General features: G+C 42.8%; 1 protein-coding gene across 1 annotated transcript in view; it reads right to left on the bottom strand.

The window, feature by feature from the left end:
• Positions 1-5439: 5439 nt before the first annotated feature.
• The window catches only part of LOC144686219 (contactin-associated protein-like 5), a 738881-nt gene continuing 724272 nt past the window's right edge, over positions 5440-20048 (bottom strand). The window contains exons 24-25 of the mRNA XM_078551310.1: positions 13134-13205; positions 5440-5880 (exon numbers count right to left, since the gene is read on the bottom strand). Coding sequence (XP_078407436.1) covers positions 5684-5880; positions 13134-13205 — 269 coding nt within the window. The 3' untranslated portion in view covers positions 5440-5683. The remainder of the gene's footprint in view (positions 5881-13133; positions 13206-20048) is intronic.

Below are 20048 nucleotides of genomic sequence, written 5' to 3'. Positions count from 1 at the left end.
GCACCCACAATGCTGTTAGGGAGGGAATTCCAGGATTTTGACCATCTACAGTGAAGGAATGGCAATATATTTCTGAGTCAGGATGGTGTATGACTAGGGGGGAGCTTCCAGGTGATGGTGTTTTCATGCGTTTGCTGCTCTTGTCCTTCTAGGTGGTAGCGGTCGTGGGTTTGGAAGGTGCTGTCTAAGGAGCCTTGGTGAATTCTAATATTAACCTCTTTCTCCTTTAAGCCACACAGTTCATTCATACCTGTTCCATTTTCTTATGTAAACTCTTTTTTATCCCTCCCATATATTGCTCCAATTAATCCTGTCTAGTTATTTCCTCTAGGCAAGAACTAAAGCCTTTGAAATATAAATGCATTTAGATTATTTGATGAATGAATGGGACTTTTGTGCACCAGTATGGGCTATGGAGTAATGTCCTGTTTCTCATTATAATGAATGATGTTTTAAAGAAAAGGGATATGAGGAAAAGATCATAGTTTTCTGTGATAATGTAAACATTTGTGGCAATCTATTTTTTTTAATTAATTCAAGGGATACGGGCATCGACAAGGCCAGAATTTATTGCTCATCCCAAAATGCCCTAGAAAAGGTGGTAATGAGTCATCTCTTTGAATGTATCTGAGTGGCTTGCTAGGTCATTTAAGAGGGCAGTTAAGAGTCAAACACATTGCTGTGGGTCTGGAGCCACCATATAGGAAAGATTGGGTAAGGGTGACAGATTTCCTACCCTAAAGGGAAGGGTAAAGACTTATAGGAGCAGATGGGGTTTTCATGACAACCTGGTAATTTCATGGTCACTATTACTGATACTAGTTTTTAATTACAGATTTATTTAATTAACTTCATTTAAATTTCACAGTTGATCTGGTAGGATTTGAACTCATGGCTGGATTTTCTGGGCTTTCTATAGCTCACCCCATTCCCCCCAGAAGAAAATTAGGTTGGAAACCAACCGACTTTAAATGAAGTTGCACTGCAGCAATAGCACGCTGCGGGTGTCTTAACAAGCTGAGGGTCGGACTTCCTCTCTCAGTGGAAGGGAGTGCCGCCCTCGGGCTGCCGGCCAATCTGATTGGCTGGCAGCTCTTGAAGTCCTAGCAGCGCCAGAAGAAAGCAATGGGTGCTGCTGGAACTACGAGGAAGCCTTGGGCAGCAGTGTCATGGACACCGAACCTACATATGTCAGGCCTTTCTGGGAAGGAATGGATTGGGCGCCCAAGGCAGGGAGATGAGGGGTGGGGGTTGAGTTTTGTAAGCCAGGTGGGTAAACACAAAGAGGGGGATACAATCTTAGGGGAGGTTGCCCCCATTCCCCGCACCCCCCCACCCAACCCCGCCAAAGGGTGTTCCCCACCTTCCTTCCCACCTTTACACCAATTTTGGTGAGAAAATGTCGTTCTCACATTTGCCCGACTTCCACTGCCCAGGGCATTATAGCAATGGAAGCGGATTGAGGACCCTAATTGCCACTTAATGGGGCAGTTAAAGGCCTCAATAGACATGGGCAAATAAGTTAGTAGGTGACTTACCCACCCCTTGTGTTAAGGGGACCTGGCCAGTGATGGGTGGGGAGGTGGTAGGCTACCCAGCACCCCCGACATATTTCACATACCAACCTTACCGAAAATATACCTGGCAGATTAAATCCAGCCCCATGTCTCTAAATGCTTAGTCCGGTAACATAACCACTATGTTACTGCACACACTCAGCCACCTCTAATGCAGTGTCATCATTGGGTATTTTCATTGTACAGTGAGGCTGTAGGGTGAGTAGATGAACTAAAAGTAATAATCAACTTGTATAATTTGTAATATTAAAGCACTTTTTTGCTTTTGCCTTCTCTATCTGCGTCACTAGAAATATATAAATGACAATATTTCACAGAATCTTTACAGTCCAGAAGGAGGCCATTCGGGCCCATCGAGGTTGCACTGGCTCTCTGAAAGAGCATTCTACCAGGCCCCACCCCCTGTGTTATCCCCATAATCATGCACATTCTTTCTTCTCAGATAGCGATCCAATTTCCTTTTGAATGCCTCAATCGAAACTGCCTCCACCACCCTCTCAGGAAGTTCACTCCAGAATCCAAACACCCTCTGATGAATTTTTTTTCCCTCACATCACATTTACTCTTTTTTCCAATTATTTTGATTCTGTGCCCTCGATTTCTTGTTGTTCTCTTGAGAGGGAGCAGATTCTCACTATTTATCCTGTCCATACCCCTCAGGATCTTGAATACTTCTATCAAGCCTCCTCTCAGCCTTCTTTTCTCCAAGAAAAACAATCCCAACCTCTCCAATCTATCCTCATAGTTACAGTTCTTCATCCTGGGAATCATTCTTGTGAATCTCCTCTGTACTCTCTCCGACAACCTTCCTCAAGTATGGCACCCAGGACTGGACGTAGTACTCCAGATGAGGCACAACTAGTGTCTTATACAAATTCAACATGAGCTGCTTACTCTTGTACCCAATGCCCCTATTAATAAAACCTAAGACACTATATGTTTTATTAATTGCTCTCTCAACATGCCCTGTCATCTTCAATGACTTATGCACATGTACACTGGGGTCCCTCTGTTCCCGCACCTCCTTTAGAGTTTCTCCCTTTATTTTATCATGTCTTTCTATATTCTTCCTGCCAAAATGAATCACCTCACACTCCTCTGCATTGAACTTCCTCTGTCACTTGTCTGTCCAATCCATCAACATGTCTATGTCCTTTTGAAGTCCGAAACTATCCTCATCATAGTTGACAATGTTTCCAATCTTCGTATCATCTGCAAATTTTGAAATCATGCCCTGCACCCCATAGTCTACGTCATTAATGTATATCAGGAAGGTCAAGGGTCCCAGCACTGACCCCTGGGGAACTCCACTACAAACCTTCGTCCGATCTGAAAAAACAACCATTTATCATTACTCTCTGTTTCCTGTCACTCAGCCAACTTCTTATCCAAGTGCCTACTTTCCCTTTTATTCCATGAGCTAGAATTTTGCTCACAAGTCTGTTGTGTGGCACTGTATCAAAATTTGAAAATCCATATATACCACATCAACAGCATTGCCCTTATCAACCTTCTCTGTTGCCTCCTTAAAGCACTCCAGCAAGTTAGTTAAACATGATTTTCCCTTAATAAATCCATGCTGTCTTCCCTTAATTATCCTGCACTTGTCCAAGTGACCATTGATTTTGACCTGAACTATAGTTTCCATAAGTTTCCCTACCACTGAAGTCAAATTGACTGGTCTGTAGTTGCCGGCTTTACCCTTGCACCCCTTTTTGAACAAGGGTGCGATTCGCAATTCTTCAGTCCTCTGGCACCACCCCTGTGTCTAAGGAAGATTAGAAGATTGTCACGAGTGCCTCTGCAATTTCCACTCTCACTTCCCTCAGTACCCTCGGATGCATCTCATCTGGTCCTGTTACCTTATCTATTTTAAGTAAAGATAGCCTTTCTAATGCCTAGCCCTTCTCAACTTAAATCTTTCTACTGTACCAGTTACCTCTTCTCTCACCTTGGCCTGAATAGCATCTTCTTCCTTTGTAAAGGCAGATGCAAAGTACTCATTTAATACCTCCGCTATTTCTCCTGCCTCCATGTACAAGTTGCTTTTTTTATCCCTAATCTGCCCCACTCTTTGTTTACCACATGTTTATATGCTTATAGGAGAAGTTATTTGCATAACTACACCCAAGCTACCAATAAAATTTGACCATATACAATAGGCTCGCTGTTTTGGAGTTTGTTTGATGTGTGTCAAAATCCAGTTTGCACCAAGCTTAGCTGGGCATGGAGTTAGAGAGCCACTGTAGCATTTAAGACTGCCGCAAGCATACAATTTTCTGAAAAGGTTGATTTAATTTCAAATAAACCATCTCAATAATCAAGTGAACAGTTCTGTTGACTCATTGCATGCTTGGACCCCTGGGCAAAGCCCAGTAAACATTAAAACAAAATTCCTTTACTGAAAAGGTTATAGATGCCATATTGTTAGTTTCCATAGTATTACTTTAATCATAAATGTAAGTTATATCTTGTAGATGTAAAATACAAGGATGAGGACAACCATTGTCTGAAATTACACTTGACCACTTTGAATCCATTATTAGTAGTAACATGATTTTGAATGTTTTTTTTTACAAAAGAGTTGTAAAATCTTCACACAAGGAGGTACTTCAAGAAGTCAGAACACGTAACAGGACTTTACAAAGCACTTTTATAAACATATGTAAGGCTGCAGCAGTCATTTTAAATTCAGCATCATAGCACTTCCGTCACATTCTAGAAACAAAAAAGATTTCAATTCTTAAACATTAGTTTGTTGTTTGTCTTCAATGTCAGTATATATGTATATACCAAACAAAGACAAACTGTGTAATAAAGGGCAGATTATATGTTATAATGAAAGAGTTTAAATAGAAAACTATCTACTCAGAGTGGACCACTGCACTCATTAACTCCTGACCAAATTATTAACAATCACAATTTAATAACAATATCACATTTATTTGCAAGATGTTAGTATTTGGGGAAGGGAACACTTTCCATTTCAGATACCCAGTGTTCGCATCAAACACTCTCAGCTCAGGCATCAGATCATTAGGTTTATGAGCAGGTTCCCTCTACTCTGGGACCAGCATTGTGTTAAACAGCCCCTTTCCTGCAACAGTGAGATTTATTTTTTGAATTCCCATACAGTCTATTACGTTGCTTCTCAGAGAACATTACCAGTTCAGTACCAATTAGAATTGGAATGGGGCAGTTTTGTGTTACGCAAACTGCGTTGAGACAGCCAACATGCAATTTTGTATTATTCAAACCAAGTAGGTGGCCCATGGTCAACTCTCTATGGTCTTAAGATGGTTAATTGAACTGTGAATGGAACACACAGAGAACAGGGTCCGTGTTTGCCTGTTACTGTTTGAGTCACAACACACCGGTTGAAGTTTGTAAAGTCGGTGACCTGAATGTCTTTTGCCTTGACTGTTCCAGAAGTCAAATTCATTGGAAAATAGAACCTGGCCATCTCTCTGTCTCTTGTGCTAATCGCAATCCAATTTTCCCTGGTGTATCCCTGCACAATTACAGGCATGTGCAGAAAAGGTGTAGTTACAATTCTAACTTGAACACAGGGGGAAGAAATCAATGGACCCTTCTTAGATGAAACAATTGGAGCAGATCACTGAATAAAATAAGATGATTTATATCAAAGATGCATTAATTTAATCAACATCGAAGTTCCAATGATCAGAATCTCAGAAGGCTCTGGCTTAGTTTGAGTTTCTTTTTATACCACTCAACTGTTTAGGTGGAAATGTGCACCATCTTTCCCCAGTCAGATTTTAAAATAATGCTACTGAAATAAACAGGATATCTGTTTGGGGCCATTTAAAGTAAAAGATTTCATCTTTCAATAGCTGCTTCTAAACACTTTTCAAATACTATAGAATTTGCATTTCTACTGCCCTGAGCTCAACCACAGTCAACAGAAAACAACACATTCTGCACCATCTGATCATGTAAGCCAGTTCTATGCCATGTACAGTACTTTGAGCTTTTGGCCATGTAGTCTGCAGAGTCTGTGGCTAACTCATTGTATGGTCAGTGAGTCCCAGCTCGAGTATTGTTAATCTTCTGCTGTGTAGTAACGAGGAGGGCCTGTATTGCTGTCAGATGAAATATTCCTTCTTGCCTTCACTAATGGAGTCCTGGTAATTGGCATTGTTCTTCAGTGTGGTGTCGGCATTCTCAGCATATTCTGCTCCCTTTGTTTCGTTTGTGCGGTATGTGCCTTTGTGTCTGTATAACAAGCGTCCCGTTACAGCAATGACACAGAGGACGACGAAGATCACAATCGCTATCACGCCTGTGGAAGTGAAAAAAGAACTGAAGTTGAACAGGCGACTGAAGAGTAGATATAGCAGTAGAAGTGTCAGTGCCAATGACAACAGGGGAAATAGGGAAATTGTTAGAATCCATTATTAAGGATGTTATAGTAGGATACTTAAAAAATCATAATGGCATCAAGCAGAGTCAACATGGTTTTGTGAAAGGGAAATCATGTTTAACTAACTTATTAGAGCTCTTTGAGGAAATAACAAGTAAGGTGGATATAGGGCAACCTGTAGATGTGGTGTTCTTGGATTTCCAAACAGCATTTGATAAGGTGCCACATCAAAGGTTACAACACAAAATAAGAGCGCATGGTGTGCATGGCAACATATTAAAATGGGCAAAGGATTGGTTATCTAACAGGAAGCAGAGAGTAGGGATAAGTGTGTCTTTTACAGTTTGGCACGCTGTAACTAGTGGGGTGCCACAGGAATCAGTGCTGGGGTCTCAACTATTTATAATCTATATCAATGATTTAGACGAAAGGGCCAAATATATGGTACTTAAATTGTCGATGACACCAAGATAAGTAGGAAAGTAAGTTGACAGGAGGATATGAAGAGTATACAGAGGAATTTAAATAGGTTAAGTGAGCGGGCAAAAAATTGGCAGATGGAGTATAATGTGGGTAAATGTGATCTTGTTCACCTTGGCAGGAAGAAGAGCAAAGCAGTATATTATTTAAATGGAGGGACACTGCTGAACTCGGTGGTACCGAGGGATCTGGGTGACCATGTACATGAATCACAAAATGTTGGTATGCAGGTACAGCAAGTGATTAGGAAGGTAAATAGAATGTTGTCATTTATTGCAAGGGGAATGGAATATAAAGTAGGGAAGCTTTACTGCAGCTGTGCATGGCCTGAGTGAGAACACACCTGGAGTACTAGAGTACAGTTTTGGTCCCCTTATTCGAAAAAGGATATAGCTGCATTAGAAGCAGTTCAGAGAAGGTTCACGTGACTCATTCCTGGGATGAAGTACTTATCTTATGAAGAAAAGTTGAACAGGTTGGGCCTATACTCATAGGAGTTTAGGAGAATGAGAGGTGATCTTATTGAAACATATAAGATCCTGAGGGGTCTTGAAAAGGTCAATACTGGGAGGATGTTTCCTCTTGTTGGGGAGACTAGAACCATGGGACACCATTTAAGAATAAAAGGTCTTCCTTTTAAGACGGAGACGTGGAGAATATTTTCCTCTTAGAGGATTGTTAGTCTGTGCAATTCTCTTCCCCTGAAAGCAGTAGAAGCTGGGTCATTGAATTTATTAAGGCAAATAGAATTTATTGCTAAAGGAATAGAGTATAAAAATAGGGAAGTGTTGTTGCAACTGTACAAGGCATTGGTGAGACCGCACCTGGAGTACTGTGCACAGTTTTGGTCCCCTTACTTGAGGAAGGATGTAGTTGCATTGGAGGCGGTTCAGAGGAGGTTCACTAGATTGATTCCAGAGATGCGGGGCTTGTCTTATGAGGAGAGATTGAGCAGTTTAAGCCTATACTTACTAGAGTATAGAAGGATGAGAGGAGATCTAATTGAGGTATATAAGATGCTAAAGGGGATAGACAAAGTAGACGTGGAGTGGATGTTTCCCGTTGTGGGGCATTCTAGAATGAGAGGCCATAGTTTTAGGCTAAGGGGTGGTAGATTTAAATCAGAGATGAGGAGGAATTACTTTCCTCCAAGGGTCGTGAATCTGTGGAATTCACAAGTGGATGCCAGGACGCTGAATAAATTTAAGGAGGAGATAGACAGATTTTTAATTAGTACTGGGTTGAAAGGTTATTGGGAGAGGGCGGGAAATTTGAGTTGAGGCCAAAATAAGATCAGCCATGATCGTATTGAATGGCAGGGCAGGCTCAAGGGGCTGAATTACCTATTTCTGTTACTAGTTCTTATGTTCTTATGTTCTAGGCTGAGTTAAATAGATTTTTAATAGACAAGGTAATCAAGGGTTATGAGGGGCAGACAGGAAAGTGAAGTGAGATCACAACCAGATCAGCCATGAGCTTAACGAATGGCAGGGCAGGTTTAAGGGACAAATGGTCTATTTCTGTTTCTAAGTTTTATGTTCCTATGTTCCTTAAAGTAAAACCTGTAATCAGTCAGGTAATCAGATAAGTAACAATGCACAAAACACTAAAATATATTTTGTGTATAATTTACTGACAATAAATATGTTAGCTCTTTGAAAAAGAACATATTTACCACTTTTGCCCCAAATCTAAGCACCAAATACCCTCAGGAATTAATAGAATGACAATGTTAGAAGTGGGCATATTGTATATCATACAGAAGATTCATCTTCTGTGGTGGAAAGGGACCTGCCCTCTTGAAAATGCAGATTTATTCATGCAATATTTCCCAATTTACCTTGGAATTGGCTGTTTTGATACACAGAACTGTTTTATTGTGTGTAAATGACTTCCTGATACACAACAATGTACTACATACAAGAGCAGCCAGTTACCAGCAGCCTGCCAATACCAGGCTAGTACATGTCAACCATCCAGCACCTGAAATCAACCAACTACAATCAGCCACTGGCCACTATTTAGACCCATCATCCCTGTGGGCAATAACTTAAATTGGTTCCCAGCCTCGATTTTAAATCCATGTTTTCAAATCCCTCCATGGCCTCACCCCACCCTGTAACCTACATCAGCCGTACAACCCTCCTGAATATCTGCACTCCTCCAATTCTAGTCTCTCGCACACCACAATTTTAATCGCTCCCCCAATGGGCGGCCTTGCCTTCAGGTGCCAAGGCTCTTTGCAGTGGCATTCCCTCTCCAGTCCTCTCTGTCTCTCCACCTCCCTTCCCTCTTTCAAAGCACTCCTTAGAGCATACCTCTTTGGCCAAACTTTTGTCATCTATATGTGACTCATGGTCAAAGGTTACTTGATATCATGCCTGTGAAGCGCACTGGGGCTTTATACCATGTTAACGATGCTATAAAAATCAAGTTGTTGTTGTAGTCAAGTAGCTTGCACCTTCTTTTGACACCTCCCCACCTGGGGCAGGATTTTACAGCCCCACCCACGTCAGGATCATCCCGTCCTGCTGAAAGTCAATGGAAATTTGGCTGGTCCCACCACGACAGGGCTAGAAAATCCCAGCCCTTGTCTTTCCCTGCGCCCCTTTTATTTATGCTCTGAACTCCCCAAAGCTCCTTACAACACCATCGACCAGTAAAGGTGGTGTATATGTGCGTGTTTCCGTCATTGGTGTGGAGGAAGAAGCCGTCCTGCTGTACATGTCACTTCAGTTTGTAAACTGCCAATGACCAGAAAATGGCCATCATCAGAAGCCACTTACAGTATAGAGACATAGAAACATAGGCTTGGATTTTCGGTGCCTGCTGGCGTCAGGCGTGTTCGGTGGTGTGAGTGGACAATATGGCTAGAAGGCCAAAATTCGGTTTCACAACGCCGTGAAACCAGTTTGCGATTGTCTACTCAGCCCATCAATGGCGGGCCACGTTCCCCGCCATCGGTCGTTGGGAACCTCATTGATACATCTGCATATCATTACAAGGCCAGCCCGCCAGATTCATCCCCCTTCGCTGGATCATCCACCCACCGACATGTTTCACAACAACATATATAAGCTGTGTACTTGGTGAGCTGCACTTCGCTCAGCACTTCAAGGTTTGTTTGCCTACCTTGCTTCAGGCAGCACTCGCAGTCATCAGCGCCAGGCTTCACAGACAGCACCACATCACTTTTATGGGGGCTCACGGGCAGGTCTCTACCTACCAGATCAGCCATATAGGTGGCTTTTCAATGGCTGCAGGGCTAGGGCTTGTTTGGTGAAGGGGGTGAGGTGGCCTCAGGCAAGGGGAGAGGCTGCAGGACGAGGGCTGTGCTGGGGAAGGAGGGTATCCCAGGGTGTGTGGGTGGGCACATGTTGATCTGGGCAAATGTCCTCAAAATGGTCAGGACTGAGGAGGCAGTCTCCAGAGGAGATGAGGCCAGATGGACATGGGAGGGTATGTGTGTGACAATGGGTGGTGATGTCCCTTGAGCTGGTAGTGAGTTGGATGCCAGTGAATGTGTGATGGGCTTGAGTGTGTGAGTTTAGAGTGATGAGATGGTTGTCATACCCTGGCTGCACGGATGAGATCATTCATCCTCTATCTGCATTGGATGGCCAACCTCTTCTGTGCAGCATTGGCACTGACCACCACTGCCATCCCCTACCAAGCCGGAGTGGTAATGTTGCTGAGCCTCCAGCGACCAGAGCGGGGGTAGAGGACATCACAGCGGGGCCTCCACGGCTTCCAAAAGGTGATCAAGGGCTGAAGTCTTCTTGCCTTTTGGGGCCATGTCTTCTTTGCTGCAGTCCTGGGCTGGAAGTACTGAGCCCAGCTGTACTTTAAATGTGGTGCCTGGCGTGATGATGCAGCGAGGTGACAGCGTGGCAGGCGAATTGGAGCCTGATCGCCATGGAAACGGCTTGTATCCCGGGAATGCATAATTAAAGCGGCGGATTTGGGACAAAAAGGTGTGAAAAGCCGACATTGTGGCCGGCGGGTTGAAACTTCGTTTTTCCCGCCCACTATCGCACCTAGTGCAATTCTGGGACGATTCTGCCCGTAGAAAATAAGAGGAGTAGGCCATTCAGCCCTTCGAGCCTGCTCCACCGGTCAATATGATCATGGCTGATCCTCTATCTCAACACCATACTCTGCTCCCTCCCAGACCCCTTGACTCCTTTAATGTCTAGAAATCTATCTATTTCCTTCTTAAATATATTCAGTGACCTGGTCTCCACAGCCTTCTGTGGTAGAAAATTCCACAGATTCACCATCCTCTGAGTGAAGAAATTTCTCCTCATCTTGGTCCTAAATGGCCTATCCCGTATCCTGAGACTGTGACCCCCTTGTTCTAGACCCTCCCCAGCCAGAGGAAACATCATCCCTGCATCCAGCCTGTCCATCCCTGTCAGAGTTTTATACGTTTCAGTGAAACAAAGGAGATAAAGGAGTTTTGATCCAAGGTCCAGGGGGAAGGAGCCCAGAAGGAGAGTGTCGGGATTAGCAGCAGCTAATGAACAGCAGCTGGCAACTGGAGGGCCACAGAAGTGGTAACAGAAGCAGGAGACAAATTATCAGTGTCAGAGAGAAAATTATCGTCCGATGCCAATCATGAACTGAGTCGGAATTAATGAAGCTTACTTCTCAAATGGACGTCACAGCCTGCAGAGACATACTTTCATCTGAATTGTGCTTTCCTGAATTAAATCAAATAACAGAAATGGATGAACCCATTGCGCCACCCAATCACCCCAAGAAACACTTTGACTGATTGCGCCAAATCACAAGCAACCATCTGGGTGATGGTTTCGTGCTAAGTGTAATTCTGAGCGATTGCATGCCCCAGTATGGGGCTGGAGCTCATGCACGGCTAGCACCGGATAAAACTAGCCTGCTCTACTTAAATCCAGCCTGCATCTCTTAAAGGGGCGGTGTATTCTTGCTGCAGCAGGTGCTGGAAGTGGCTGGGGATGACTGTCAGATTAGCAAAAAGTCTTCAGTGCAATGCATGAGTCAAGCCAGATGTTTGCAAACAGCAGATTCTTTGTCATTTTTATCATGGAAAAGAGGCATCAGCTAGACAGGGTACATTGAATTGAGTTGTAGTTTCCCTCAACTTTATGGTGTCATACTATTGCCAATGCTTTCATAATCAGGAAGAAATATGGAAGTGAGGAATGAGGGAGCATCTACAGCAGACCCTCAATTTCTCCCAGTCTTCATATAAAGTATAAAAATATATGACTGAACACCAAATTGACCTGCACTATCTATTTCTCATAACTCAAAGCAATTGACTAGAAATTAATTCCTTTGAAACTCTCAACAGCAGATCTTAAAGTATTTCAGTTCAATTTAGATGTCCTTGTCTTTTAATTACACAAAATTAACTTTTCATAATCCTCTACTGTAATCATGTTTCTTGGTGATAAAACAGCTCGAATGCTGACTGAAAACTAAAGAGGGAGCACCATTGCCACAACAGTTGAAGTAATTCGAGAAGAAAGCCTAATACCACCGTTTCAGGGTAGAAAGGTTTGAGAATGAGTCCAGCCTTGTCAGTGTTGCCCATGTCCCAAGAACAAATATTTAAAAAATATAGAAAAATTCTTTTTAAAAAAAAAACACTCTGGTCATCTTTACACATTTATCTAGATATGTAAATGCACACTGGATTTAAAAAATATTTGACTTTTTTATTATTTCATGGGGCGTGAGAGTCACTAACTAGGCCAGTATTATTGCCCATCACTAATTTCTCTTGAGAAGGTAATGATGATCTACCTTCTTGAACCACTGCAGGCCACGTGGTGTAGGTACACCCACAGTGCTCTTAAGAAGGGAGTTCCAGGATTTTGACCCAGAGACAGTGAAGGAATGGCAATATAGTTCCAAGTCCAGGATGGTGTGTGGCTTGAAGGGGAACGTGCAGGTGGTGGTGTTCCCATGCATCTGCTGCCCTTGTCCTTCTAGATGGTAGACATCATTGGTTTGGAAGGTGCTGTCGAAGGAGCCTTGATGAGTTTCTGTAGTGCATCTTGTAGATGGTACACACTGCTGCTACTGTGCATCAGTGGTGGAAGGAGTGAATGTCTAAGGTGATGGGTGGGGTGCCTGGATGTACTGTACTGGATGGTGTCAAGCTTCTTGAGTGTTGATGGAGTTACACTCATCCAGGCAAATGGAGGGTATTCCAATACACTCCTGACTTGTGCCTTGTAGATACTTATACCAACTTTCAATGCCAAAAAAAGTTGCATTTATTTAACACCTTTGACGCAATAAGACATCATAAGGCAATTCTCAGGAGTGATTATCAAACAAAATTTGACACAGAGCCACACAAACAGATATTAGGACATATAACCAAAAGTTCAGTCAAAGAGGTAGGTTTTAAGGAATATCTTGAAGGATGAGAGAGAGGTAGAGAGGCTGAGAGGTTAAAAGAAGGAATTCCAAAGCGTAGGACCTAGGCAGCTGGAGACATGGCTGCCCATGGTGGAGCAATGAAAATCAGGGATGCGGTAGAGGATAGAATTGGTGGAGCGCAGACAACTTGGAGGATTGTAGGGCTGGAGGAGGTTACAGAGATAGGGAGAGGCGAGGCCATGGAGGGATTTGTAAACAAGGATGTGAAATTTATAAGATTTAAATATAATAGTCTTGCAGCCAGTTCACACACTTACCTCCAATGACTGCTGAGTCACTTCTGACTGAATTTTTTAATGGCTGCCCCACATCTATTGCCCCAGAATGATCTGCAGTTGGATAGAAAATCAACGTTAGAATTATCAGAGGTTAATGCATTGAAATACTTTTACTGGTGTTTTCCCCTCTCCCAGCTATACATAGTATCTAGTGCAAATGCTCTTAATTATACAGTCCACATCTGTTCATTTTCTTTCACATTTCCTGTGGGGCTCACCCATACATGGATCCAGAGCAGGAATTTGGTCAATAAATATGACACGATTAGCCTGCCAGGTCCTCAACATTATTTGCCAGCAGTCAGTTTCTTCAGATCACTTCCAGATGCTTCAAGTCTCACTTTCTAAATGCCATCACCATGTTTAGCTTTCAGAAGGGAATGGATCAAGCTATAACTGGCAACCTCGGGCCTGAAAGTCCATGGCATTTATTGCTACAGTCCAACCACTACTCCAATAGCGGAGTGCAGTGAAAGAGCCAGGAGTTATGTTGGGACCCGGATATGCAGATTCTGGCCTTCTCTGACAGTTTTACAGGCGTTTGTTCAGGGTGAAACCTCTATTCATTCCAAAATTGGGAATGCAGCTGGAGACTGAAGTGCCCAGTTAAAGGAAAGATGCCAGCCAGTCAAAGTAAAATCCACCTTGGGGTGTGGGGAGTGAAGATTTGTACATCTTTTTGGATTGCTTCCAAACCTGGCAGATGGGTCATTATCCACATATTTCCTGAGGGTATCGCGTCACATGCGCCCTCCAGAGCAGTCATTCTCTGCCATGTTTTGCGACATTGCCCAACGAGTTGTAACCTCAGATATGACAGCTGGTGGCATGGTTCTGCACCCAGGTTATTATAATTAGGGAAACTTTCCCAACTCCCCCAATTCTGGCTGGATCAATGCCAGACATTCCTGGCAGACGGATTTTGGTGTTTACGCAGCAATATCGGCCCATTATTCTCAAATTCTATTTTTTAAATGCTATGAGCATCAATTGTAGCAATTAAGGTAGCTCATCACACATTTACTAGAGGAAATTAACATATTGTATAATAGTGTGCAGCCATCTGAGTAAGAGCAATATAAAAGACTTTATCCATTCCAATCAATACCGCTTTGCAAAGCAGTTTACTCTGTTAAAGTAAAGGGTCGATGAAAGGGGCTGGATTTTATGATCCTCGATGGGGTGAGGGAGGTGGAATGGAAACTGAGGGGTCTTTTCGCTCCTGTCCCTACCATACCACACATCCAGTCAGGTGTTGGACAGCCAGTTAGTGGCCATCCAGTGGGAAGGAGGCAAATTAAAGGAGCACAAGGGGGAATCCTGCTCCCCAGTTGGCCTGTGATGTGGGGAATAAATGGTTAATACGATTATTATGGGCAGAATTTTGCCATTGTCGGGCGAGCTTGGCGGGGACGGGTGAGGGGTGGTCAGGAAGCCGATCGCCGCCCGCGATCGAGGCCGGAAGGCGATTTCACTCTGGCCCACCCAGCGTGAAATATGAGCAGAGTGCCTGTGCGGGCGGTGGGGGGTGGGTGGGGCGGGAGTGCGAGCGGGCTGCCACAAACTTCACGCGTGCGTGAGAGTGCACCCTTGATAATCTCCCTGAAGCCCAGAGGCTGCCTCAGGGAGATAACGTGTATTAAAAAAATTAATAAAGAAATGTAAAAGGAAACAAAATATCACGCGACTCCGCATTGACATCGGGACGCTCGCTTTACACTCAAGCGGGTCAGGTGCGCGCCCGCCCACCAAACCACAAATTTTGCTCTATGGGTTATAAAGTGAGGTATGTTCATGAAAACTGTCTCTCTCTCTCTCTCTATCACTGTATTTATCTACTACAATCCTTGCCCTACATGTCTGCTATTGTTCTCCTCAATGTGTTTTGCTGGAGATGAAGTCACTATATCCGATAAGCCTGAGCTGCTTTCAACTTGTATTTTGTTTTCCTTACATTCTGTACTTTCCCACTAACTTGCAGTCAAAACACATTTAGGCATGCGGCCAGCTGAAGCTACATTGTGTATAAATGTATGTTATTGTAACAACTCTTTGAGATGCTTTGGTTTGCTGAAGTACTCCCCTACGATTGCAATAAAATGTCCTACTTTTGGCATAATCCCGACTCCAAGTGGCATTTGCCCCACAACATCATGTGGCAGAGGGATAATGCCGTGAACAGGAAGTCAGTTCCTGCTAGAATTGTAAACGTCCCCTGCTCTCAGGTTCAGTGTTTGTTTGTTATTGAAAGTGCAATAAAAAAAATTAAAAACTGTCATAAAGAATTTTCTGGAAGCGGGCACCTACCCCAGCAGAATCTGCTGGTACATTCAACCATAATCCTGGTGGCAAGTCTTTTCTTCCACCCTCGTGCCACCTCATTATAACTGACGTAAAGCGCTCCCAAAATGTTTCACAGTCCGACAGTCGAAAAATGAAGCGGACAGAAAGATGCAGTGGGCAACATAAAATTCTGGATGATTGGCGTGCTAATAAGCTCAATAGTTTTTAAATTAGTGCTTTCAAAATGGTGGGCAGGCTGCTATTTTACACACCCGCTCACCTTCCATAATTTGGGAGACGGGCGTGATGACGTCATATTGGCAACACAACGTCATCACGCCTCTTTTACATTCGCGGGGAGCGGTGATCTGCCCAATTTGTAAATGTAAAATCCAGCCCATTGTATCTATAGGTGGGTGGTATTTCGTGTGTTTTGAATGACAATAAGGACCCATTGCAGACCTTGGCACATTTATGAATGAACAGAAACCTTGCAAATTATGTAGTAAATAGACCAATCAATTTAACATATACAGAATCAGTAGAAATGTCAAACCAGGCTTGTGAATGGTTAATTTCAAAATCAAATACCAAATTGTACCAGATGGGAGCCTCCCTTCAACCATAGGCTAATGAAGCCATCTCTGAGGGGTAATAGAAAATGCAGACAATTGAGAGTTCCTAAATCCCCTGCAATAGGTGCTTTGAACAATATTCATCAACTCCATTGTTTTATTTGCACTGAATTTTCTTTTCTCTGTTTTCAGGAATTCTAGAAACCCATTTGCTCTTGACTGAAAGTAAAATATCCAATGGCTCTGAAACCTGCAAACATTCTGACAGGTATTCAAGAATGCAAATGATAGACATTCAGATAGTCAACGTTCCACTGTATATAGGTTTCAATCTATATCACAACATTTACCGACAAATGTAAGTTTGGTTACTGCAGTCAGCAGCGAAGTGATGACGTACATCATTGGCTTCAAAGAAAGGTACCCACAAAGACCTAGTGACAGCCATGACAGCCCATATCAGCATTAATTTGAATCTGGCACCAAGTCAAAGAGATCTTCAGGCCTCCAGCAACAGTGATGTCATGAAGTAGGGTAAGCAGCCAATCACATTGAAGAATTCTCACAGACAGCAAACCAGTAAGTTGAAAGCATTGACTATCTTTCACTTTATAATATCATTTTACACAGAATGAAATAAAGATTAGGACATACTTATGGGGTTGAGGCAAAAGCTAAAATATCATTAACAAATATAAAAAATGGTTATTTTTTGAAAAGTGGGAATTTTTTTATCATAATGGAGAAATTTGTTATTCCACAAATATAAAACTAATTTTCAGATCCATTGAGGTTCTATAGCATTAATTATGAACTTAGTAAGCTGTTAAGACCTCAATTATACCTCAGTCAACAGAGTGTAATTTTTCCAAGGGGCTTTACAGCCAAATGAATTTCCCGAAAGTGCAACTTCTCATCAATTCATTGATCTCTAACTGATTGTAAACCAGGTGAATCAACAGCACACCCTCCAGAGAAGCACAAAATCATTGAAGGCAATTTCTGGGTTTCTGCATTCAACTACACATGTGCGGACTATGTTTTTGTCAGTAACAGAGGAGTACTGATAGCAAATGCTGACAAGCTTCAACATTTACCGAATTTGATCCCCTTAATATTTGTTCCTCTTATGGACCCGGCACTGGAAGGTGGGATTAGAATGGGCAGTTAGCTTTTTATTTTTTTTCTTTTTCAGCCGCCGCAGACATGATGGGCTGAATGGCCTCTTTCTGTGCTGTAACTTTTCTATGTTTCTATGGTTGTAATGCCTTGAAAATTTCAATCAAATCATCGATCGTCTTCTAAATTTTGTGTAGTTTGTGTAATATCTTCTCGTAATTTAACTGCTGGAGCCCCGGTGCTACACAAAAGCGAAAGGCTGCCATATGTTCATGCTGCTGCATCCTTCTAAGCCAACCCAGGAGACAACTGCCACGTCAGGCAATTATACATCAAGGCAGCGAACACTCATAAATTTCCACGGTTGGTGGTTGGGGCGAAGAGGGTGGTGAGGAGGTGCATCTTAATTGCTTTTCTTGTGGAAAGAAAGCATCAGCTGGACATAATGCGCAACTTGCACCAGAGACTCTCAAACATGATACTCATTAGGGGCATTAGGGCTCTTCATTTAATCTCATAACAAAGTTTTACAATTTATTTACGGCACAGAAACAGCCAATTCAGCCTAACCGGTCCATGCCTGTGTTTATGCTCCACACGAGCCTCCTCCCACCCCTCTTTATCTAACCCCATCAGCAAATCCTTCGGTTCCATCTTTCCTTCATGTTTTTCTAGCTCCCTCTTAACTAGACCCTAGGCTAAACAATCTTCAACTGATTCATCAGTGACCTTCACTCCATCATAAGGTCAGAAATGGGGATGCTCACTGATGATTATGCTCAGATACTGAAGCAGCCCGTGCCTGCTTGCAGCAAGATCTGGACAACATTCAGGCGTGAGCTTATAAGAATCAAGTTACATTTGCGCCACTCAAATACCAGGCAATGATCATCTTTGACACAAGAAAATTTAATCCACCTTCTTTGGCGTTCAACGACATTACCATTGCTGAACCCCTCAGCATCGACATTCTGGGAGAGTTACCACTGATGAGAAACTTAATTGGACCAGCCACATAAATACTGTAATTACATGAGCAGGTCAGAGGCTGGGAATTCTGCCGTGAGTAACTCACCTCCTGACTCCCCAAAGCCTGTAGAGCACAAGTCGGGAGTGTGATGGAATACTCTCCACTTGTCTGGAATAGTGAAGCTCCAACCACACTCAAGAAGACTGACACCGTCCAGGACATATCAATCTGCTTCATCAGCACCCATCCAGTACATTAAACGTGCACTCCCTCCACCACTGGCACACAGTGGCAGCCATGTGTACCATCTCCAAGATGCACTGCAGCAAATTGCAAAGCATTCTCTGACAGCACATACAAAACCTGAGACCTCGAAGGACAGGACAGTTCACACCTGGGAACACCACCACCTGCAAGATTCCCTCGAAGTCACATACCACCTTGACTTGGAAATATATCACCATTCCTTCACTGCCACTGGGTCAAAATACGGATCCCTCCCCAACATCACTATGGGTCTACTTTCTCTACATGGACTGCAGTAGTTAAAGAAGGAGGTTCACCATCACCTTCTCAAAGGAAATTAGGGATGGGCAACATCTCACCTTGCCAGCGATCTCCTTGTTGAATGAACAAATTTTTTAAAAATGCATCTATACTACTCTCTCAACTACTCCTTGTGGTTGCAAGTTCAACATTCTAATTGCTCACTGGGCAAAGAAGTTTCTTGTGAACTCCCTATTGGATTTATCAATGACTATTTTATACTTATGTCTCTAGTTCTGGCTTTGCCTACAAATGAAAACATTTCCATGTCTACCCTATCAAAGGTTTACATAATCATGGTCTTAGGGTCTTCAAAAGAAGGAAAGGTTTGCACTCAATTAATGTTTGCTGTAGTTATGAGGCTTTTAAAGATTATTATGTTCAGGAGTATATCCTTTGGTTTATAAAATTACTATATTTTGAGACTGTAGCTTTAAATATGGGGGTAGATGAAAGGGGTCATGTGACCTATGCTGGCTCTGTTTGAGAGTATGTCTGGGTGGTTTAATTATTAGAGATCTGAGAAAGACTCAGGTTGTTTTATTGAGAGGGAGGTAGAATGTATTTATGCTTAGGGACAGTGACAGCAGTGACAACGAGTAAACTGAGTCTCTCAAAGTCCCAGAAAGGTGTTACAATAGTAAGTTGTAAACAGCTGTGTTGTAAACTATCCCTTTACTTCTAAGATGAAAGGATGTTGTGATCAAGGGTAACTAATTAACATTCCCATTTAGATACAAAGCTAACGTGTTTCCTGTTGCCACGGGGAAAATGGGTAGTGGAGGCCATTTTGAGATCAGCTAACAGACTTCCCTTTAAACCCAGGGATACCACAGACGGACAGTGGTTGGCATTTTGTGGTCCATAGCCAACTGAGAAGTAAAGAGCAAGAGATAGAACCAGGCAGCTATGCACCTTAAGCAGAGAAAATGCTGACTCTATTGCTCACCATACAGAATGTTCACAGGAGCTCACATTCAGATTGAAGACTGAGTTTGTGAAGAGTTAAAGGAGGCTGGAAGATTTCCCTAACTTGGAGATAGAGGAAAAATTGTACATTATAACCCTTACAGTGAGAGATAGCTCCGGGATTAGGAGTTACCAGGCTGGGAAAGTAAAAAGGAAGCAACCTATTGGAAGCTGAGAGCAACTGTGAACTGTTTGCGGTAAGAACTGCAATTCCATGGAGAGTGTGATGTTTGATAAGTAAAAAGGAACCATTCATTCCTACAGTTTAAAGTATAAGTTGCCTACGAAAGAAAACAGTACTTAGTCAATGGGTTGTTTTAGTCATTTGTTGGAGTAGAATATTTTAAAAATGAAATCTTCAGGTGTCATTCTTTCAGCTAACAACTGGAAGTTCGAATTTCTCTTTAAAAGCTATTGGTCTCTATGGAGATC

Source organism: Cetorhinus maximus, chromosome 11 (genome assembly GCF_964194155.1).
Source record: "Cetorhinus maximus chromosome 11, sCetMax3.hap1.1, whole genome shotgun sequence".
NCBI classification, from domain to species: domain Eukaryota; kingdom Metazoa; phylum Chordata; class Chondrichthyes; order Lamniformes; family Cetorhinidae; genus Cetorhinus; species Cetorhinus maximus.
Note: the sequence above shows the minus strand (reverse complement) of the source record. Positions and strands in the feature narration are given on the sequence as shown.